The sequence below is a fragment of the Etheostoma spectabile genome, chromosome 20 (genome assembly GCF_008692095.1).
Source record: "Etheostoma spectabile isolate EspeVRDwgs_2016 chromosome 20, UIUC_Espe_1.0, whole genome shotgun sequence".
Taxonomy (NCBI): Eukaryota; Metazoa; Chordata; class Actinopteri; order Perciformes; family Percidae; genus Etheostoma; species Etheostoma spectabile.
Genome location: NC_045752.1, coordinates 2,114,746 through 2,137,895, shown reverse-complemented (window position 1 = coordinate 2,137,895; position 23,150 = coordinate 2,114,746). Strand labels below are relative to the sequence as shown.

The window sequence follows — 23,150 nt, the reverse complement described above, 5'->3', positions numbered from 1 at the left end:
GGGGGGAATTAATTTTTATTTCATGCAGATTGCTTCTTGAATGCTGTTCAGTCAAAGTCTAGTTGAAGACCTCCGAATTGCCATACACATTAAAAGAGAGTGAATGAATTAAAAAATTAAGTCTTTAAATTTAAAACCCAGATTGTTTGCAAAGTATTACTGTGATATATCACAGTAATACTTTGCAAAAGGTAAACACGCTGGGGTTTTATTTTGAAAGGCAAAACCGGATGCCTTACTTGTATCTACTCCGCTGACTTGACGTTAATGATCTGCGGTCTGCTGGTCCCGGACCGGCCAGGAAGGCATCCATCTGGTGTGTGTGTGTCTCCCTGGGAAGTGCCATCCGCGGACCGTGTTGCATTCTGTTCCTGTGAGAAAGGAAGCAGAGAGCCGGGTGGAGCAGCAGCAGCAGCAGGCCCATAGAGGAGGTACGTGCTCCACACCTTTATTCTGATACTGCAATGGGTATATATTTCTCTCCTCCCGGAGCCCGGGGACCTTCCCCCCCCCCCCCCCCCCCCCATGTCCCCTGGCTTACACGTCTTGGTGTCTGCCCTGCCACCCTCCCAGAATCTACACACACCCTAATGTATAACTCCACCTAACAGTGGGCCTGTGTTATTATAGCGTGAAGTCACTTTGCGCCGTCAGACAGCGAGCTTGTCTCCACCGAGGAGGAGGGACAGGAGGGTCTGGTGCGGACCGGGAGTTGGGAAGGCGGTTTCTAGCTCGCTCATGATCGCTGTGCAGCCGATCATGCCTGATGGAGACCGGTTTCTTTGTGTCAAGTCAAACAAGTGGAAGTGTCATCATTCCGCTGCGATCACACGTTTGCAGTAAAATCCCGTTATTTGCCTAGATAATTATTCTGTGTGATACAAATTGACATGTACAGCGATTGCGTTGGATTTGTAGCAGGGGTTTAATAGATTTAATGGACAAATCAAATAAATATAGACATGTGAGCAAATACCAGGGCCTATAGTTTTTATAATTATAGCCTAGGCTACTATAAAGTGAACATTTATACTATAGTTGCATAATTAATCTATAATCTATGTGTCTTTATACAGGTTAAATAAGATCACCTGTTTGTTATTGGCATATTGGCGTCAACTCACAGTCCAGGCCCCGTAAAATAATAACTTTAGGCTACTACAGCCTAGCTGCTTCTAGGCTGTGGGGAACACAGGGAATAATGCATGAGTGCTTCTCCTTCTAACTGGCAGCCTGATAGCAGCCTAGCATTGCCTATCCTAACCCATCCACATCAGATCTGGGTATGTGAAGGAGTCCATGCCATGCAGTAATGTTGCCGCGCCCTCATACGCATCCTGCACGCACGCAAGCACGCAGGATGGACACACACACACACACACACACACACACAACAAAAACACATCACATCATTGTAACAGTGGTGTAAAAGGAAAGGGAGGCAGATCTTGGAGATTGGGTCTTTGTTAGTGAGGAGTAGATTATCGCTGGCAATGCTCACACCCAGTTTATTATAACTAATATGAAGGAAATTCATTTTGCATGATTTTTCCTGTACATTTTTGTGTTGTTCGGAATAGAGTATAGAGTAGAGCAACTCTTGTGGTTGGGACAGTTGTAGCCGGAGTTTTAGAAATACTAAGATCATGAGACCCCAATGCACCCTCACTAAATTTGGACCTGAAACAAATAAGATTTATATATATAATATATAATATATATATATTATATATATATATATAATATATATATATATACACACACAAATGTAGTTTGGCAACATAAAGGTGTAAGTTACTGTTTCAACTCTCCACGCTGCCAAGAATAAATTCTGGATGATGAATTCATTATTCCTTTACTTTTGTGGTCCAAAAGTCATCCAATTTAAATCTAAAGTCAAAAAATACATACATACAAACATACCCACCATGTGTGAACTTTTTTTTTGTAAACTAAGTTGATAAAAAAAAAAACAATTCCCAGAAACAATATTAAGGACATGACTTCTAGTTTGTAGTGGTAGCGACATCCATGGCTGTGGCCCCTCAGTACAAAGCCAAATCTACCTGTGACCCCCATCACAGGTTCTTCAAGTCAAATAATTTTACCTTTAACATTCTTTCATTAGAAGTAGATGCTGAAGAGGTAACATTTGTTTCCCAAACAATGAACCAAATGCTGTGTGGTAGAAATCATCTGACGACCCCTTAGATTCACCTCGTGATCCCTTCGGGGGGTTCTGATCCCCAGGTTGGGCAGCACCTGGGTAGAGTAGAGCTATTTGGCATGGATGTAGCAGAAGTGAACGTACTTAAGCCTTCGTAGCTCATATTTTTCAGCCACTATGATTCTTTCTGTTTAGCTTCTCAGTGAGTGAACATCATTGTAAGTGGCTTTATGCTGCTTTAGTTCTTTCAAAATAATGTCTTTATTGACCCTTGTCTGCCTTATTGTGATCCACAACTGGACTCAGCTTCTTTCTATTCACTGTCCACTGGGACGTCAGGTCACAGGCGGTGACTGACACAGCCTTCCCAGTCTTGTAGCTGATGTAAGTCACAGCCTGTCAGACTAGGTCACAGGACAGCATCACTGATCATTGTCTCTGCTAGTCTTACTACACTGTCTCAGCTCAGGATGAGGTACTTTAAAAAGTTCTCTTTCTCAAGTGTCTTGTAGAAACACTTGCGGTCTTCACTTTTGCTTTTTGTGGTTTTAGATTTAGTGGGTTTATTACAGTTTTAGCAGCTGCTTGCAGTAAAAATAACAGGATTAAAAACCATCTTTTGTTCTTTATCTTCCTTACAGAGCCATAGCCATGTCTTCCAGCTCAGCAATGGTGCGGATCCTGATAAAGGGCGGCAAGGTGGTGAACGACGACTGCACCCAGGAGGCCGACGTCTACATCGAGAATGGAATCATCCAGCAGGTGGGGAAGGAGCTGATGATCCCAGGTGGAGCCAAAGTGATTGACGCCTCGGGAAAACTAGTCCTCCCCGGGGGTATTGACACCAGCGTCCACCTGGAGGAGAGCTTCATGAACGCCACCACGGCAGATGACTTCTACAGCGGCACCAAGGTAACGCCATGCTGGAAATGGCAAAAAAAAAACTGGAAGTAGGGCAACTGGCGTTGTCCTAATTATAGAAGAGAACAAAAGCAACACTTAATGTCACAGCATGTTTTTTACTAAATTTAACTCAACTCTCTTGGATATCCCTCTAAGTTCGATAATGCTTTTGATCACAAATGTGTTGTTTTCTTTTTTAGATAGATATCGATGAAAACTTTCCCCTGATGCATATTTTAGCCGAGATGTCAGAGATGCTGCTTTGGTTTGTTTTTGATGAGATGAGGCAGCTTTCTTAATATTTTGGCATCAAGGACAAACACAACCACTCTTGCTGTCAAAGTAAAAATGACATAATTAGAATACAATGTAAACACTAAAACTGCAATAGTAATAGTATAAAGCATTAAGATAGAAGGCAAACAGCATGTTAAGTTATATTAACTAGGCAGATGATGGTGACAGTGAGAACACTAAGAAAGGTGTTTTGCGTGGCGGTGTGGTGAGTTCTACGGTAGTTACATACTTACAGGCATCAGTCTTGGAGGTGGAGCCCCAACCATTAGTTGATTAAACACTGAACATATGGACAGAAGGTTAATCATAGAAGAAGTTAAATCATACAGTATCTTGATAATGGATCAGTTGTTTCCGTCATTTTTAAGAAAACATAGTAATACATTCTCTGGTGTCGGCTTCTCAAATGTAAACATATTCTGGCTTTCCTAATTTTCTATGAATTGGAGCCCGACCGATATTATCGGCCGATATTAGGCATTTCCCAATCTATCGGTATCAGCATTTATAATGGCCAATTAAAAAAAATAAAATTAATATTCCGTCATCAGAATCATTTATAATGACAATTGATTCGGATAAATGAATATTTAAAAAATATGAATTTATCGGGGAAAAAACGGACTGTCAACCACATGTTATGAGCGTTGGTGTTGCATAGTTTCTCCACCAGAGGACACTTTATAACGTCCCTGTTGGCAACACTGACTTTTTTTTTTTTGTTAATGGGTTTTTGTTCAAAGGACTTTAAGTTTCATATCTTAAATTTGTATTTTTATACATTTTATTTATCAGAAATGTAATATATTTTGATGTTCCTCTGTTCTGTTATTATATTATTTTAGTTAGTTTACTCATAAATAACTACAAATAACTAATGTTAGGGAAATCTGTTTATGTTTTGTAACGCGTTTCTGGATATTTAAAAATATAAACATTTGCCGATATATTTTTAAATAACCAAATAATTGTATCGTGTCGGCCTTAAAAATCCTTTATCGGTCGGGCTCTACTATGACTGTAAACTAAATATCTTTGAGTTTTGGACTGTTGGTTGGACTACACAGGGCATTTGAAGACGTCACCTTGGACTCAGATCTGTACGTTTTTTAAATGCTCCTCAGAGAGAAGGATTGCACAAATTAGAAGTAGTAATCATAAACCAGATGAACAGCTGACAGAAACAGGATAAATCGCTTAAAAACAGAAAACAGTAAAGAAGCATTTAAATATAACAACAAGCTGGAAACCAGATATTACTTCTGATAGACATGTTACGCAAATTTCCAACATTATACAGACAAAATGATTAATCAGTTAGTCAAGAAAAATATAAACAGATTTATAGATTTAAAACTGCCGTACTTGGCAGTATTATGCATTTTTTCTGGAAGTGTCACAAGGTTGCAGAGTCTGCGTTTCACCAATATTACACAAAGATGATTTGGCACTTTGCTGTTGGCGAGGCTGAAAGAGGAGAATGAAGTCATCATGGCTGCTTATAAAGCCTGGGACAGCGTACTTTGCTTTAGGTCTCCATGATGACTCATCAGTCTGGAGCACTTTGAGATGATGGCGTATGAGAGATGAAGGAGGCTGGGTTTGAGTTGTTTTAGAAACTGGACCGACCGGCAGACCGCGGCTGCCAGTAGACGCTGGTGACAGACACTGTTCTCCACTGTTCTCTCCTCATTCCTCTCTCCTCGCCCCTCCCTGCCTGCTCCGCTGCCGCCGTGCTCCAAAAACGTCCAGAGACAAATGCATATCAGTATCTGTTTCCATGGATACCGGAGGGCTGCTGCAGAGACTGCTGCAAAGCCTTTTCACTCACCATTGTGCTTGGAGACAATGGTTCTCAGACCCACGCCCCCCCCCCCGGTCCTCCCTCCCACTACACACCGATCCACTCTAGGGTCACTCAGCTGACAGATGCTCAGTGACGCATGCACTCACACACAAAACACACTCTGTCTTCACTGGCTGAGGTTATTAGGAATTACTATAGTGTGGGCTAAAAATATCTAAATCTAAAAAAAAAACGTAACAAAAAAACCCATCTTAATCTGTTTTTGGAGGATAATAAGTCAGAAGTGCTGATGCAGTAGAGAATTTATACAGTTGTTGTTTGAGGGCCTCTTGGTTATACCGTGATAGGCAGTCAATTGTGTGCTTTAAAACAACTTAAGGATTTATATTGTCCTCAGCAATCAACTTGCAAATAACCATAAAAATGTGCATTAATGGCAATTGAAGCTTAAACTGTTATGCTAAGAGCAGGAGCTGCGTTGATCAGTAGATTACAGTCCCTTCAGTATTTATTTGAGTTTAACAAATCAATCTCTTTTGCTTCACCGTCTCTTAATGCCTCGGTTTAATGATCATTTTGTTTCATTTAAGGTCCGCTTATTTCAGTAAAACTGTTCATTTTAGCCTTTAATGCTAATTGATTTGAAAACAAATTGAAACACTAAAAGAAGTGTAAACAATACAGATAGTAAACGATACAACACATTAAGAATCAGTACTACATTAGAAGTACATCCTACGATTAAAGTGACTTGAGAGCGGTTCTTTGCCTTTCTTCTAGGCTGCTCTAGCTGGCGGTACAACCATGGTGATTGCACACATTCTGCCAGAGAAGAATGAGTCTTTGCTGGAAGCCTACGAGACGTGCCGCAGCTCGGCAGACCCCAAAGCCTGCTGTGACTACGCTCTGCACGTGGGCGTTACTTGGTGGGGACCCAAGGTACTCACAACACTGTTCCTCCCTCTCCACATGATCTTTTTCCAGAAGAGTTTGTTTTTTTATAGCAAAAAAAAAAACCTTTAGTCTTAAACTGTTAGCTATGAGCAGCCTGATAATGTTTCTTACTTCTGTTGCATGTTAGTGACTTCCTACAATTCCCAGAATGCTTTTTCGACAGCCTCCAGAGACTAGACTCTTACATGTTTCTTTCAGCTCCTTACGTGTAGGTGAAGACATGGAGAAGAGTGACAACAAAACCTAAAACCATTTTTTAATTTTTTTTATGACAGGACAAAGCATTCTTCTCTGTCTCTGTACCAGAAAACTTGGATTTAGGCTGAGAGATGCTAGAGATGCTTCCTTACACTTTCCCTTGCTGCAGGTGCGAGCTGAGATGGAGAAGCTGGTGAGGGAGCACGGAGTGAATTCCTTTCAGATGTTCATGGCCTATAAGGACATGTTCATGCTGAGGGACAGTGAGCTCTTCCAGGCTCTGCAGCACTGCAAGGACATCGGAGCTATAGCACGAGTCCATGCTGAAAATGGGGAACTGGTGGCAGAGGTGATTCTTTCAAGACCTTCTCATTTGTTCCATTAGCTCTATTGTAGTACACACACATTAAATTAACATAAATGCTTGTGTTAATGTTCTTATAAGTTGTTTACATTATTAATATTATTAATGACTTCCTCTTGCCTCTTCCCAGGGTGCAAAAGAAGCATTGGACCTGGGCATTAGTGGCCCAGAGGGGATTGAAATCAGCAGGCCTGAAGAGGTATTAAGTCAGGATTATCCCGGTTTTCCCTCAATTACTGTCACTCAAGCTAAAATACACTTTTATTATATTCAGACTCTTGTCAAGAGTATTTATATTATTACGCTAATTAAATGAATTCCTCATAGTCTTGTTTCTTTCCAGTTGGAAGCCGAGGCGACTCACAGGGCAATCACCATCGCCAACAGGGTGAGTGAGATCTCTGCCGCACAAAAAGAGAAATAAATATTGGTGAAAAGAAAAAGAAAAAAAATCAGTTTTTTTACAGAACATACTGTACTTTGTTTTTTTCCTTTTAGGCCCACTGCCCGATCTATCTCGTCAATGTGTCTAGTATGTCCGCGGGAGATGTGGTGGCTACAGCCAAGATGCAGGGTAAGGGGGAATTTCTGATACAATTAGCATCAACACGTGTGGAATTTTTCCAAAACAAGCACTTTGGCTATATTTATAAAATATTTACATTCATGAAAATACTGGAGATTTACTTTTAAAATTGTAAATTATTTTTTAAATTATTTTTTGGGCATTTTTAGGCCTTTATTGACAGGACAGCTGAAGTGAAAGGGGAGAGAGAGGGGGAAGGACCTGCAGCAAAGGGTCACAGGTCGGAGTCGAACCCGGGCCCGCTGCGTCGAGGTAGACGCCCTCGGGAGACACCCAAATATAGAGGTTTACTACCTCTATATATGGGCGTCTACCAACTGAGCTAATCTGGGCACCCGTAATTGTAATTTTTAAAATTATATAATCTGAAATAAATGTACTCACCTGGAGAGATTTATGATGGGAATTCTGATTTGGTTCTTTATAACCCATGAACTCTAAATGAACTGGGACCCTGTACTTTTGCTGTGGGGAGTGTGGAGCAGCACTGTTTTTTTTTACTATCAATATTGAATTTCTGTCTCTGTATTTAGGTGACATGTCTAAAGCTGTGTGTAAAGGTTAGATCTATCTCTTGGGGCCAGTTGTTCAAAGGTAAACTAATCGGATTTTGGTTATCGGATTGGATCAAATCTTGAAAATGGGTTGTTCAAAAGGGAAAGAAGGAATCTGAAATCAGATTAGATCACGGAATCCAATCTTAGTTTTAATCTGGATCAAACCTTCAGTTTGTGTTGTTCAAAACTTGTCAGTAGGATTTGGATAACTTTGATCCAAAAAACAGAATTATCCTGATCCCAACAGGGGGTAGGATTTCAAGGTGGATTTCAAGGTGGATTCCAGCACGAAAACTTAAATTGGTCAAATAATACATTTGTATCATTTAGTGTATATACTTTTTATATTTTGCACTTGACTTGTTTAACCTTAGTTAAGTTTAGTAAAGTAAAAAATAAAATAAAAATACAAATTATTATAATAATATATATCTCATTCATCACCTTATATTAATTTCAAGGAAACAATCTAATATAAAAATTCCTGGTCTTTCCTCCTTATATGAAGCAGAACTAACTTTTCTTTTTTTTTAAGACGTTTTCAAAAATATCCACAGTGTATTTGTTAATGTATATTAGTTTTTTATTTGTAGTGGCTCAGATGAGGGGTCATAAAAGAAATTATGAATGGAAGTGGGAGTTATTTTTGGGTTTTGTCTCAAAGTAAAAAACTTAGAGTGACCCCATCTTAGCTCTTCTACCTGTTCTGTACGTAGCTCGTGGCCCACATTCTGATATGTTGTCCTATTTAGAGCAGTGGTAATCCGGATTTGGTAATCTTGAAAACTGTGTATCTGGATCAGGGTGATCCAGTCCAGTGTTGCTTTGAAAAACCGGCATAAAAGTGAGACAGATTACCTGATCCTGAGTAGCAAAAAAAGGGATTTCCAAATCCGAATAATTTTGATCCAGATTAAATATTTTGAACAACTGGCCCTAGGGCGCAGTTTTTCAAAAGTAATCCAGTGGGATTTCGGATCACGGATTGGATCCAATCTTGAAAATGGGTTTTTCCAAACACAAAAGAAGGAGTCTGAAATAAGATCAGACCATGTAATCCGATGGGATCAGTTGGGATCTATTTGATAAAAAAATAATAAAAAAACAGACTTATCCTGATCCCATCAGAAGGATGGATTCAGTTGTGATTTTTCTAATTGAACTGGGTAAAGAACAAACCTTGGTACCGAACTGCAGCAGAAAACAGTGCAGAGATGGAGAACCATCTCCTAAAGGCAGAGATGCAAAGAGCTGGTATCTGTCCTGTAAATGATTTTTGACTGTTGGATAGTTATGTTTTTATTTTGTTATTTAACATTATAACAATTTTGTTATAAATGAGGAATGTAAAATGTTTCTGTTTATTACAGTGTTAATGGCTGTTTGTGACCACCGATATATAGCCAGGATTTGGTAATCCTGAAATTTGGTATTTGGATCACAGTAATCCAATCCAATGTTCCTTTGAAAAACTGGCCTAAAAGTAAGATGGATCAGGTGATCCTGGATAGCAAAACATGGGATTTCCAAATCCGGACCAATTTGATCCAGATTAAATCTTTTGAAAAACTAGGCCTGATCTGCAAGTCAAACCACTGTCAACATATGCTAGCTGTAGGGAAACCTCCTTAGCATGGACCTTTTTATAGACACTGTCAACTACTGTGGAAGAAAAGTTCCCTCACGTCCAATTCAGTGGCTGGTTAAGAGGAGTTTCGCACAGTGGAGACTGAAGTGCACAAGATGCTGTGGAATTCTCTCTGACCAGGGTACAGGAAACAACAGAAAAAACAAAAAAGCTAAGAAGACATTCAACTCACAAATCTGTGATTTGTAAAGACTCAATACGGTCTGCTAATCAAAAGTGATTTGATTAGTTAATCAAAGCACTTTTGAATCTTTGTTGGAGCCGAACTGGGCTCTAAACAAAGATCTCATTAATCATAAATGCTTCCTCTTAACACTAAGCTCGAGAAAAAGCAGATAGACTTGATAAATTCAGGATACCTTAAAAGGTTGTTGATTAGGTAAAATAGTTCACAGCTTGATCAGTGAACAGATAAGAGAATATTAGGATAAGATTAGACCAAAATTCTTATTCCTTTTCTTCTACATGACTCACTGACACTGAGTATTTACCCTCCCAAACACTTTTTTTTTTTTTTTAACATTACTCTTTAGTTCTCCTTTTTGTGTTACTAATACTAAAGGACAATACAATCCTTATTAATGAACATCCATCCCATCAACTGTCATACTGGTCCTCTTATTTTTAACATTAAAAGCCAAATGTTAAAAAAAGTAAATATGATTTTTTTTTTTAAGTCACTAATTTGTTTAAGAGTGAAACAAGTCACGGTTTACTAGCCTAATCTCATGGTTTATTAGCCTAATTTCCAATCTCTGCTGCTTTTCTTACAACACTCTTTTCACTGTCACTGGACCCAGTGTGCATTTATATTGTACTGTGTAACCATAGGTAAGGTGGTCCACGGTGAAACAACCACAGCCCACGCGGTGCTTAACGGTATGCAGTACTATCATCAGGACTGGGCCCATGCTGCTGCCCATGTTACCGTGCCACCTCTCCGCCTGGACCCCAACACTCCCGGTTTCCTAATGAGCCTGCTGGGAAAGTGAGGAAAAGACTATAAGATCTCACATGTAATGTAATACGATCTCAGGGTTTCTTCCCTCGCTGCAGTAGTAAATGTGACTTCCATCTCTCTGTGTTGGGCCGCAGTGACACTCTGAATGTTGTGGGGTCCGACCACCGTCCATTCACCATCAAACAGAGAGCCATGGGCAAGGATGATTTCACAAAGATCCCCCACGGGCTTCCTGGTATTCAGGATCGCATGAGTGTCATCTGGGAGAAAGGAGTGGTACGTAGAGCTCTTTTGTTCCTGTCTGGCTACCGTAAGACATACGCAGATAGTACGTCTATCGATTCAAACTTTAAATGCAACATAAAACAGGGAGAGTAAAGGCACAAAAAAACATCTGCTTCTGCTTTTGGTGCAACAGTTGATCCAGTCAGATGTTGTGTGTGATTTTAAGTTCATTCTTAAGGTTACAAACCTATTTTGAGTCATGTCTTTGTTGTAATTCACAGATCGGGGGAAAGATGGATGAGAATCGCTTTGTTGCAGTCACAAGCTCAAACGCAGCCAAGATCTACAACCTCTACCCGAGGAAAGGAAGGATCATCCCAGGAGCAGATGCTGATGTGGTGGTTTGGGACCCCGAGGGATCCAAGTATGAAACTCAATCCATCCATTCATCGACCACCTTGCTTCGCTGCAGCTTTTATCTTGACTCCCTCAAGCTGATTAGCTTTTTGTCTGATTTAACTGGGTCATCTTTTTTTTTTTTTTTTTCCATCTCTGTCTGCAGGACCATTTCTGTGGATAACCAGTTCCAGGGAGGAGATGTAAACCTGTATGAAGGTCTCCGCTGTCATGGCGTACCCCTGGTCACCATCAGCCGTGGCCGTCTGGTCTATGAAAATGGCATGTTCACGTGTGCTGAGGGCTCCGGAAAGTTTTGCCCCCTGAGGACCTTTCCAGATTACCTCTACAAGAAGATGGTTCAGAGGGAAAAGGTACCAGACGGAACTTTCTTTCCTTCCGTCCCTTCCTTCCTTATTTCTTTCTTCCCTTTTTCCCTTCTTCTTTGCTTTCTTTCTTTCCTAATTTCCTTCTTGTAATTCCTTGAAGTGTCCCTCTTTAGTTTCCATTCCTTTCTTACTTACTTGTCCCCCTCTCTTTCCTTCTCACTTTCCTTCCTTCTTTTCCTATTTCTTTCTTTTGTTTCCTTCTCAGTTGTCACTAGAGTAATTTAACTTTGATGAGCCTGATCTGCGAAGGAAAGAATTACGCAATGCACACTAAAGGACAATAAGGATGCGTGTCGGTCAACATGTGCTACACAAGCAAACTGGTTGCTTATTTCGTACCCTATTGCCCATTCTTGATCCTCTTCTCATGAAGTGGTCGAACATGTTTTATCTTTTTTTTTTTTTTTTTTTAATTGCAACAGCAAACAAAAAATCTGACCCTGACGTGATTTAAACACGCAACCTTCTGATCTGGAGTCAGACGTGTTACCATTGCATCCCAGAGTCAGTCCTAAGTAGTGGGAATGATATTAACATAAAGTAACAGCATCTCTATTTGAGTTTTTTTTTTTTTGCTTTCATGTGTTCATTAACCTGATTGTATTTATTTCTATGTGTAATATGTATGTGTATGTGCGCTGACATGTGACCTACCAGTGCCAGGCTGTGAAAGCGGTTGAGCGGGAGCCCTACACAGGGGATGTTGTTCCGGTGCTCAACTCAGGAAAGAGGGACTTCGGGGTTTCAGATCTGGACACTCCGACACGCCCTGCACCCGGCACGGGGGCGTGAGGGACCTCCAAGAGTCCAGTTTCAGCCTGTCTGGTGAGAATCAACAGATTTATTCAGATATTAGTGAACATTTCTATTTGTCTTTTACATGATGATAAGTGTAAGTGGATGTATGTTTTAGGCTGTATTCTTTTATACACTGGAGTGTATTTGGTACATTAAGAGATGCTGTATTTTGTCACTGATTTTCAAACCTTTAAAAAAAATATACTACTTGGCCTGATGAGGGTGCCATAATTAAAAATATTTGAAAGGGACAGTGTTTTTTTTTTTTTCAAAATAAAGTTACAAATTGCTTTGTCAAACCAAGGTAAATAGAAGGCTTATGCATCGTTTATTTCAGTTATATTCTTCCCATTTGTATATATTCAGACCTAGAAGTGCCTAATACACTTTTTTTTTTGAATTAGAAAGATTTGACATTAGAGGGCTGAATGGAAAGCAAACATTTAGGCATATGAAGAATAGTTAGTGTACAATATGTTAGCGCCTGGGAATTGTTTTAGTTTTGGAAGACAAGTTGACAGTGTTTTGAGTTTGAGTATAACCATTATTCAGGCAATAGAAGGCCAGATTCTGTGCCATAAATGTATACTTTACACCCAAATATTTGACATTAATCATGAATGGTTTGAGCAGCATTTTGGAATAAGAAGAATTGATCTTTCAAAGTATACTGCGTTGCTTAAATCCACCTAGAACCTAACATAAGCTGTTTAGAGGGACCCTAGAAGATATGATTGAGCTGCACATAAACACTAGGAGGAAATAGTATTTCCTTGTGTTTCACTGCTGACCCTATGCACATGATCACATGCCCTGCTGCTCCAGGTGCCCAGATCGATGACAAGATTCCAAAGAGATCTTCGGCCAGGATCCTCGCTCCTCCTGGAGGGAGATCCAGCGGGATCTGGTAACCAATCAGACGGCCATTACGTGAAGCGGAAGAATGACACCAGAGGGAAACATATGGCCAAGCAAGATGACTTGTTTTTCTTTCTGGAAGCTTAGAATATGTATGGGCTAATGGAGTCGTGTTTTTATTTTGAAGTCGGCACAGTTACATAGGACTGTAAAACGTTAAACTGTATTACATTTTCCGTTATAAAATTGGAATATGGATCAAGGAAAACTACTGCTAAGTGTTTATAGCTACCAAATTTCTGTCACATGTCAAGCAAACATAAGAAGCAAAAAAAAGATGAGTTGCCAAAAATTACTTTGGCTGTTGAATCACTTTTGGGGAAATATCTAACTAATAGTTTTAGCGATCAAGGTGAGTCATGGTTTTTATGAAGCGATTGTGTTACCTCACTGTAAAATACGATTTTGCACTTGTATCATGTACTATTTAGATGCCTTTTTACCTGATTTAATGTCACAAATATCACAAATGTCTTTTTACTGCGAGCCATGGTGAATGAAATGTAATAGATTACTACAAGGGTGTCGGCATAACCTGAATATGTCAGTTATGAAAAATGTAGTTGACCAATTGAAAAATATCGTAATGCAAGCTAACCTTTTATATGCGTTTGTTTATTTATTTTTTTATACTGCATTATTTGTGCTACCTTCCTTCGATGCTACTGTGTTAGAATTCTTTCCTAAGTGAAAATGAGGACTTTGTTCAGTAGTTCATCATTGTCAGCATCATTAGCATTTCAGATCATGTTTACAGCCTTATAGCAGAATAAATTTCTGTTCCACCCCCACCAAATGTGAATGAACCTATGTTGTGTGTACTGCGCATGGTAGCATATTTAGAACTACTGTAATAGGCACTAATGTTGCCCATGTTACGCAGCATTCTTTGCGATCGTATCCATTTTCCACAGAGAGCAAAAAGTCTCAACCAAACTGCCTTTTCTCACCTGAGAACACTGTCACCCACACTGCCAGGCTGGCACAGATCCTAACATTTTGATGGCTGTTGTTTCTTTTAGAGTCTGCTCTTTTTACTGGTCTGAAAGGGCACGTTCCTCTGAATGACATTTCCGATGTAACGCAGCACTGTGAAGCATATAGAGGGGAAGTGATCCTCTTCAGTTTAACAGCAGATATGTTAGCCCGTTAATGCCCTTTCTTCGGGGGATCAAATGCCTTCACAATGTGCGCCACTGAAAGCACAGCATCATAACTGGAAGGTACGCTTGTTTAGCAACTACAGAAACGCACTGACACTACTACTGTATTTCTATTGTTTGTTTTTTAGTTTGTCAGAGTTGTTCTCGTGAATAATTGTCTTAGTAATTGATTTTGTTGTGTTTTTTTGTTGAAACTGCAGTGTAAGCAGGGGTGCACACAAGATTATTTTTGTTCCAAAGATCATCACACTACAATAAAAGTTGTTGTTTTTTGTTTTGTTTTTTTGGGACAGATTTCACTTACAGAAGCTCCAGTGAATCTTGTTGTGTCTTCCCGCTCCCAAATGTACACTGGTGCTGAACAATGTGACGTCACATTGAATTCCTTTTATCTTTTATTTCTTCTTGCAGCTCTTTATCACATGATTTGAGTGCAAATAAACCACAATGAAATCTCCAACTAAATCCTGTCTTTTTGCTGACTACTGCACTTGTACTTTACTTTAAAACTTCCATTTGAATGCTACTTTATACTTGTATTTCACCACACTTCAGAGAGAAATACTGTATTTTTTACTCCACTACATCTATTTGACAGCTATAACACGTTGCTTTAAAACCTGTGTTTTCCAATCATTTTTGGCTTTTGACCTCTGATAATAAAGCAGTGTCTAGTTTGGGTCTTACATCCTCCGATGTAGACAAAGTTGTATGTAAATAACTGTGTAAGGGCCACAGAGTTAAACCTATTAAATGTATCGCCAACAAAAGAAAATACAAAAACAAATCTACACAATTTTGTGTAGCAGACAGTGCCTTCTTTTTCCTTTTCCCCCATTTAATCATCTCACACTCACAATCCTGTAACCCTTAGGAGGGGGCCCCGGACTAAGATATTGATATATCACTCACAGGAGACTTAGTTTTGCAGAACACGCAAACACGCACATCAGCTGGTCCAATATGAAGATTTCGTGCTTTCCTCTGTTTTATATAATTATGAAATGAATATCGTTGGGTTTTGGGCAATTGATTGGACAAAACAAGACATTTGAAAACATCCGTTCAGGCTTTAAGAAACTGTGATGGATGGGTGGATTTTCACAATTTTGTAACACTTTACATCAAACTATTAATTAATTGACTAATCAAGTAAATAATCAATAATGAATATTTAAGTTTCACTTAATTTGAATACTTCTTCCACCATTGTTGCTGACATTTTTGATTTATTTATCCAGCAGCAGATAAAAACATTAACATTAACAACAACAAACAAGGCATTTTTGTGTTGCCTCTCCTCAGTAAAACCTCAGTGACTAGCAGGCCTTAAATCCAACCAGACACATCATGTGTCTCTTAGCTGTAACGGGCCAAAGTCCTATTTATAATAAACCTTTAACAGCATGGAGTCATGCGCATGCGCAGTCGGAGCTGGATTGTTGCAGCCCCAGAACCCAGACAGGGCGGCCCGTTACCAGGCACTGCACCGCGTAGGGTCTGACAACGACTACGGCAACGGGCATTGACATAAGGACCACTGCCAGCGTGATAACAACACAGACACTCCTGAATACAGTGAGTATAAACGCGCGAAAGAATCCTTTGACCCACTCTCGCATTCTTGTTTCTTCTTTTTTTTGTGCGTGGTGTTTGCGGGGGAGCGTGCGTTTTATTCCCATGCAGAGAAGAGGATATTCCCGTGCACTGTCGGTCCTGAGCTATTCGGGGAGGCCTGTAGAGGGGGCCGCTAGGAGAGCAGCTTCAGCGTTGCGGGTTTTTTTAACCGAAAGGCACCCAGCAAACGGGCACATTTATTGTTCTCAGCTCGGGCTTGAAATGCCAGACCCCCGCCCATCTGTTCTGGTTAGACTTCGGGGTTTTGCACCCACGGTTTTGCTGCAGTCATTTACAGAGCTTTCTAGAAAGGCCCAGCAGGTTTTTAGAGAATAGACTTCCCTTTCGTGCGATAGGCTATACAAAAATCCATATTAAATACAAAGTATATCCACTTTAAGGTATGCACTCGTAAATGTAGCAGAGGCTACATGGTGTTGTCCTATAAACGGGTTTATTGTTGGTTTTATGGTTGTAGTTTGTATTATCATGTAATTGTAAGCTAGCCCCGTGGGAGACTGCTCCACGCTGCTGAAGGTGCAGCTACAATATTATTAGTGTTATCTCCAGAAATCGCTGCTTACACTGCAGGTATTTGCGTGATACCGTTGGTGGGATTTGGTGGCATGCTGTCATTTCTCTTTCAGGCTGTGACCAGCAGACACAGTGTGACTTTATAACCATCCGTTTACAGTTCACGACTTGCTAGTGTTAATGTGCATTTTTACTGCAGGGTATGTCAAGGTGTCACAGGCCCATTTGGACACGACACCACTGGAAGGTATTAGCAGCCGAGCAAAGTGAGCACAGTGAAGGCTGGAGCTGCCAGATGTATAAAGCTGCTCACAAACATCAGGATATTTCTGTTTAATCTAGGGGGGATTATGCTCACAACACATCAGTAGATTAAAACTGAAACTAAAGATGCTTCTCCTCAGGCACTGTGTTTACAGTTACAAAGCAAGTGTATTTACCATAGGGCAAATATCACAACTGTCAGTGGGTTTAACCAGCCCACAACTGCCACAACTAGCCCTCAAAACCTTGGGATATAAGAAAAGTCAATCCCCCCCCCCCACACACACACACACACATACACACACACCCACCCCACTGAACAGTTAATACAGATTACAGTCAGTCTAATACTACAGTAGAACATCCTACAGCAAAAATCCAGGACAGATACATTAAAAGAAGTTTCAGTAAAGTAAGTCCATGAATAAGTCTAGAGATGAAACAAATGATTTAATCAGCAACTATTCTGATAATCAATGAATTATTTAGGTCATTTGTAGAAGTAAAAATACCAAGTATCACTTGTATCGGCTTCTCTGTGTGAGGATCTGCTGTTTTTCTGTCTTACATGATAGTACATAGAGAAACAATTCTATGAAGACATTTAGGAAACTTTAAGGAATTGTAACAGCCATTTTCCAGTTTTATAGACAAAATGATTTATGGAGAAAGTAATCGGCAGAATAATCAATAATAAAAAAAAATCAGTTCTGCATCCTTTGAAGTCCAAGATATCTGGTAGGTTGAGTTAAGGTAAGGGGAGGATCAGATGTGGTGTGGAAAGGGAGGGGTATCTTGGAAGCAGGATATAAGACGAGCAATCTGTGTATATGTAGAGGCCAATCAAATAATCTGTTTTGATTAATAACTTTTAGCCAAACAAAAAACCATTCCAACTGCCTGACCATTTCTCTCTTCTGACGTTGTTTGTTTCAGTTAGGGGATGGCAGTTAATGTGTACGCCACATCTGTGTCCATTGACAACCTCAGCCGACATGACATGCTGGCATGGGTCAACGATTCTCTGCACCTCACCTACACCAAGATCGAACAGCTCTGTTCAGGTAGGGCTAAAGTTCCAATCAAAAGCTGCTGGAAAAAAAATGGAAAACCGAACAGGACAACTAAAACAAATCTTTGTGTCTTTGTGGTTAACAGGAGCGGCATATTGCCAGTTCATGGACATGTTGTTCCCAGGTTGTATCCTTCTGAAGAAGGTCAAATTTCAAGCCAAGCTGGAACATGAGTCTATACACAACTTCAAAGTGCTTCAGGCAGCGTTTAAAAGGATGAGTGTTGACAAAGTCAGAATACTTTTATCATATTATCATGTATTACCTTGTATGTACCACTATATTGTTAATCATATTTAAGGTGATTTGTTGTTTCTCACATATAACAGCAGAAAACGTGCATGTTATGTCTCATGGAGCTACTCAAGCATTCCCTGTTTTCATCCCCCAGATCATTCCTGTAGAAAAGCTTGTAAAAGGGAAGTTCCAGGACAACTTTGAATTTGTGCAGTGGTTCAAGAAGTTCTTTGACGCCAACTACGACGGGAAGGAGTATGACCCTTTACTATCCAGACAGGGGCAGGACGTGGCCCCTGCCCCCAACCCAGGTGATCACTTTATCCACAAACCGAAGAGAACCCCAGGTAAACCAAACGGTTTTGGCTTTGCTGCACGGTCTTGCTGAGCTTTGGATGGCTCAAAAGCGCTCCCTGCAAGCAAGGGGTGTGAGCAGCACGATTCACAGCCTGACCGCTGTCTTCTTAGATCCATCTCACTGCCCAGCATTCACAGGCAACATGACACCGTGTAGGTATGGCAGCGTCGCTGGCGGGATTGTAGTAATCACCACAGTGATTGGTAGGGATGCAGTATTAGTGGGGATGAAAAGCCACAACGTGCAACTGCCAATTGTGACTCGCCTTCCCAATTCTAATTGATCATGATGAGTGATGCCAGAAGACCCACAAAAATATCAAATGTGACCGTTTTCTCCAGTGTCCTGCATCAAGTAGCTGATGCAACTCAATCTCTGATAAAACTGACAAACCCAAGTTCGTCTCATTTTACTAACAAGAGTTACATCGGCCTGACCAGCCTTGCTATGTCTCTGTGAAAGCTTTTTGCTTGAAAATAACGCCAAACGATCGAATTTGATATGTAGTGTGTCATAGGCTTGCTTTGTGGCTTTGTCACCAGTAAGGAGCAGTGTGGTTGTAAACGGGCAGTATGACCATTTATTTTCAAAACTTTGATAATGCGTGTTGCCATGTTTGGACTTTGAGTTTAACACCTCTCCTAAAGCACTTATAGTGGTTTGGCAGGGCGCAGGTTTCTTTGTTTTATCGATTTTGTCTCACATAAATGTGACATTCAACCATTTTAAATGATTTAATACGATTATATTTATAATTTAGCTTTTTAAATCTGGCTTTCCAAATTTTACCAGTTCTGTTGTAAAACAATTTAAATCATTGCACAAAAATGGCATATCAAAGGCACAACATTATGCTATAGGCTGATAACATCAGCTCCCTATAATGTGCTATATCCATCGCCACAACTGCTACAAAGCCAACATAAATGCAGTAAATTCATTTGAATTCAAATGATAAACATTTCTGATCATCTCTGACCACTCCAGGACCACAGAGGACATCTCCAACAGTTCCCAAAAACATGCCAACACCACAGCGCGTCCAACACAACACTCCAGCTCTGAGGAAGAATCCATCTTTGTCTAGAAACGGGGGCAGTGATGCTGAGATCATGGAGCTAAATCAACAGGTAGACAACAGTACTCTTAAACCATGTCATCTAAATACCCCTTCTCAATCTCATGTCTACTTAAATCAACTGATTTATTGCATTAATCACAATAACCTTTTCACATACGACATTTTGCACTGTTACAGGAGGAAAAGCACAGATATAAATGTTAGAAACACCTGTGCTTTTCATTAATGACAACCTCAATGTCTGCTATGAAAAAAAGCGGCAAAATAGTGCCACTTAAACAGGTTTATTTTATTTATTTGCTATTTTTCTTTCCTTTCCAAGTGTATGGAGTTGAAGTTGACTGTAGACGGACTAGAGAAGGAGAGAGACTTCTACTTCAGCAAACTACGAGACATTGAGCTGATCTGCCAGGAACACGAGAGTGAAAACAACCCCATCCTCAGCAGGATAATTGACATTCTTTACGCAACAGAGGTATCTATCCTTTATCAGCAACAAATCCAGGCTGCACTGCACCATTTCCATCTGCATGCTCTTTACTCAGGGAGTTACTATAGAGAGCAAGAGGGAAACCTTCAGAGTTCTATTCCGGAAATAAGTACACCTCACCCAAAACTAGCTTCCCAATACCGATTCTGATACCTGATCTTCTGTATCGGCCGATACGAGTACTGATCCGATACCAGTGTGTCATATATTTTATTATGTTTTAACAGCTGTCTACTACTATCCCTGTGTGGATGTGATATGATTTCTGTTTTTGTTGTCGGTCTGGTTCAGGTTTAACTGTTTGTAAAACGTGAACAAACATAAACAATGAACACCACAAAGCTTTTTTTTTTATCCAGTTTGACAGTCAGTTATAACCGAACAAGGACATAAATAAACTACTTCAACGTAGATTTTCTTTAGGGCTTTGTTACATGGTATCGGATCAGTGCATAAACTCCAGTACTTCCTGATACCGATACCAGCGTTTTAGGCAGTATCGGAGGCGATACTGATACTGGTATCGGTATCCGAGCATCTCTACCTAATACCCTTTCAACATTTGTGATAAAATAAACATAACCATACTCAACAGTATGTCATGTGGCTCACTCCATATATATTTAAATAATAAAAAATAAAAAATAATAGCCGTTCTGCTAATACTGATAATCTAATACTGTTATTTTTAGACACCTTAAACACTAACTAACTAACTAACTCAATTCAGACATGTCTGTAATAACAGCAGGACCATGGATGTATTAAAAGAGAACGGAGCCCATTCAATCCAATGAAAGGTGATCAATGGCCACATGCATTCCTTCAGAGCCTGAGCCTGACAGAAAGGGCTGAACAGGGTAGGAGGTTTTAGACAGCAAAGATTGTAGTTGGTGGGTATCATAGATATGGACAAGACCAAGTTCTGATGACAGAAGTACCCGCATTGGTGCACAGGTGCATTTTTATGGCAACTGTACTTTTTGCAAAAAAAGTATGCAAACAATGCTTTAAAAGGTTTCCACTTTAAACAGAGAGGGCCATTATTGGATGACAATTGTCCTAAGTATATAGACAATAAACTACGTGTTTTTTCAGAAAGACCGATAAAACAAATGCTCAATGAGAGTAAATAATGAGTTACAGAAGCTAGCCCGGACGTGACATCCGAAATTGGGCTGTCTATGTAGAGGCCATTGTTTATCTGATTGTGTGTCGTCTTTGATCAGGAACATTTTTTATAGAAACACAAAAGAAAAGATAGCAGAAAACCTGAATGATAACTTTTTCTCCGTTTCTCAGGATGGCTTTGCACCTCCGGAGGATGAGGACCTCGATGAACAAGCTCACCTGGACCAGGATGAATACTGAGCCCTTCACTTCCCTCCCCCCTAACATCCCCATCTTCCCTTTCCTTTTCTTTTTGCCCTCATTTGTTTTCTAGACTCTCTGCACGCTCTCTCTCACCATTATCCTTACTCTCTCTTTCTTTTCTTTCTCATTTGTATAGCTGTTCTTAACCTTCCCCCCTCCACCCTCTGGCCATCTACACAGTATACCCAACTACTCTGCATCAACATCTGCTGCTCCTCCCTGCCTCCACTTACACAGTAACAATAGCAGTAATGTATGGCATTTTCCAGTTATTTCAGCATGAGTAACACAGAAAATCGAGCCGAGCTTGGCAAGGAGGTTGTTATGGCAAACAGGGAATTTTAAGTCTGTAAATATTGCCGACTTTGTGATTTCTAAGAGAACAATGTCTTTACTCATTATGGAGTTATTTATTTGCCTTTGGTGCGCTGTGATACTTATTAGAGCACAGAACAACACTGCTCCAATGTGCCACCAGGACACTCCCAGGGCCACTAAAACTGTAACAAAAGTGACTTTTTAATAACAATTTCTTATTTATTTAACTTATATTTAATTTAGAGGAACTTTCTGTAGCAAAATTGGTAAAAAACAAACAGACAAACAAACCCTGCTGTACATGAATTGAAAGCTGAGGCCGTGCGTGCTATGTGTTGTTCAGTTATGGTTTGTGCTTGAGTCAGTATCAAGCCTTTAGTTTCTGTTATGGTGTGTTCATGGCATGTAGAAACGCTGGAGGAATTCCTTTGTGTAATGACTCAAGGCATATGATCAGTGATCTGCAATTATTTATTATTGATCAGCAACATATCTGAGCATGAGAATGTTACACATTGACTGTGAATGAGTGATATTTTGTATATGTATTTTGTGTGGAGATTTTGTCTGAATTCGCACGATCGTGGTTAATTACCAACATGCAGAAGCCTAGTTTGAATTTTTTAGGTGAAAAGCCACCTGCAGACTGACAACATGGTTATAGATTGTAGCAGTTCTAATGTTTTATTCTAAAATATAAGGGAGCCTGACGCTGGAATAAAATAGAAGATTTTTACATATCAGGTTTTGTCATGTTTAACCTGCTAATCATACTGTGTACACTTTTCATTTGCTGTTAAGGGTTGCCTAGGGTATATGAGTTAAAGTTAGGAAGAAAGTCAGTATTAAAAAAATCTGTGACCAGTTGACTGGTCATCATAAGCATCTAGTTAAACCAAGGAAGTCTTCTTGTCCCTTCCAGCTTTTTTTACTTGCAAACTGGCTGTCCTCTGCTCTGAAGCTTGCATTCATTGATCATGTAAACATCTACAGAACACTCATCTTTTGAGTTTTGAATAAATAAAAAGTTGTGAAATAAATGGTGGTGGTTTATTTTGAGTGAGTATGAATTTGAAATTGCGAGCTCACTTTGGCTACATTTTTAAAATAAACCCTATACGTAAAGGGTTAACGTTAGTTTAATTGTATATGAGATTCCACAGTAAATCTGTTTAAATCTATAGCAAACACATAACATTGGTGAGAGATCATGAGCCTCACACCTCTTTTTGTGTGCAAGTCAGAGTTCGAATGTGCATTTTAACACTGCGAAGCAGAGGGTTTATGTCATCTTTTTATTATTCAAGTTTGAAACAGTCAAATATTTAGCCTATTTTAAACCTTAGTTAGATGATAAAAGCTTCTTCCAGTTTTTTATTACTTTCATTGTAACATAAACAGCATCAGTAGCAGTGCAGACATCCACCTTTGTACGGTACTCCTTTTCACAACTCATCTATTTGTAGATAGATA

At 39.8% G+C, this 23,150-nt stretch overlaps 2 protein-coding genes and 1 long non-coding RNA gene across 4 annotated transcripts; 2 read left to right on the top strand and 1 right to left on the bottom strand.

Moving 5' to 3' along the window:
- Positions 1-316: 316 nt before the first annotated feature.
- LOC116670402 (uncharacterized) lies at positions 317-8,882 on the bottom strand. Its single transcript, XR_004327012.1, has 3 exons — positions 8,765-8,882; positions 2,308-2,310; positions 317-328 (listed from the first exon to the last, which is right to left on the bottom strand). It is a non-coding gene; the product is annotated as an uncharacterized LOC116670402 (long non-coding RNA).
- dpysl5a (dihydropyrimidinase like 5a) lies at positions 2,496-14,788 on the top strand. The gene is given in 14 exon segments (XM_032500850.1): positions 2,496-2,642; positions 2,809-3,079; positions 5,955-6,113; positions 6,496-6,675; positions 6,821-6,889; positions 7,034-7,078; positions 7,189-7,264; positions 10,313-10,469; positions 10,577-10,718; positions 10,949-11,091; positions 11,230-11,437; positions 12,110-12,221; positions 12,224-12,277; positions 13,076-14,788. Coding segments are annotated over 14 exon segments (1,707 nt in total). The 5' UTR covers positions 2,496-2,637; the 3' UTR covers positions 13,162-14,788.
- Positions 14,789-15,746: 958 nt separating this feature from the next.
- mapre3a (microtubule-associated protein, RP/EB family, member 3a) lies at positions 15,747-22,714 on the top strand. 2 transcript variants are annotated; one of them, XM_032500886.1, is made up of 7 exons: positions 15,747-15,909; positions 17,683-17,810; positions 17,905-18,050; positions 18,211-18,367; positions 19,402-19,544; positions 19,818-19,970; positions 21,288-22,714. In XM_032500886.1, the coding sequence occupies exons 2-7, from the start codon at positions 17,690-17,692 to the stop codon at positions 21,354-21,356; spliced, it is 789 nt and encodes a 262-aa protein (XP_032356777.1). In that variant the 5' UTR covers positions 15,747-15,909; positions 17,683-17,689; the 3' UTR covers positions 21,357-22,714. The 2 variants fall into 2 exon arrangements, with proteins under 2 accessions (XP_032356777.1, XP_032356776.1); XM_032500885.1 differs by having other exon boundaries at positions 18,211-18,403.
- The last annotated feature ends 436 nt before the right edge of the window (positions 22,715-23,150 follow it).

Coding starts and splice junctions, on each gene's coding strand:
- mapre3a (XM_032500885.1), top strand. CDS start 17,690: ATGGCAGTTAATGTGTACGCCACATCTGTGTCCATTGACAACCTCAGC. Junction 18,404..19,401: donor CAAACCGAAGAGAACCCCAG/GTAAACCAAACG, acceptor TGACCACTCCAG/GACCACAGAGGACATCTCCA. Junction 19,971..21,287: donor ACATTCTTTACGCAACAGAG/GTATCTATCCTT, acceptor TCCGTTTCTCAG/GATGGCTTTGCACCTCCGGA.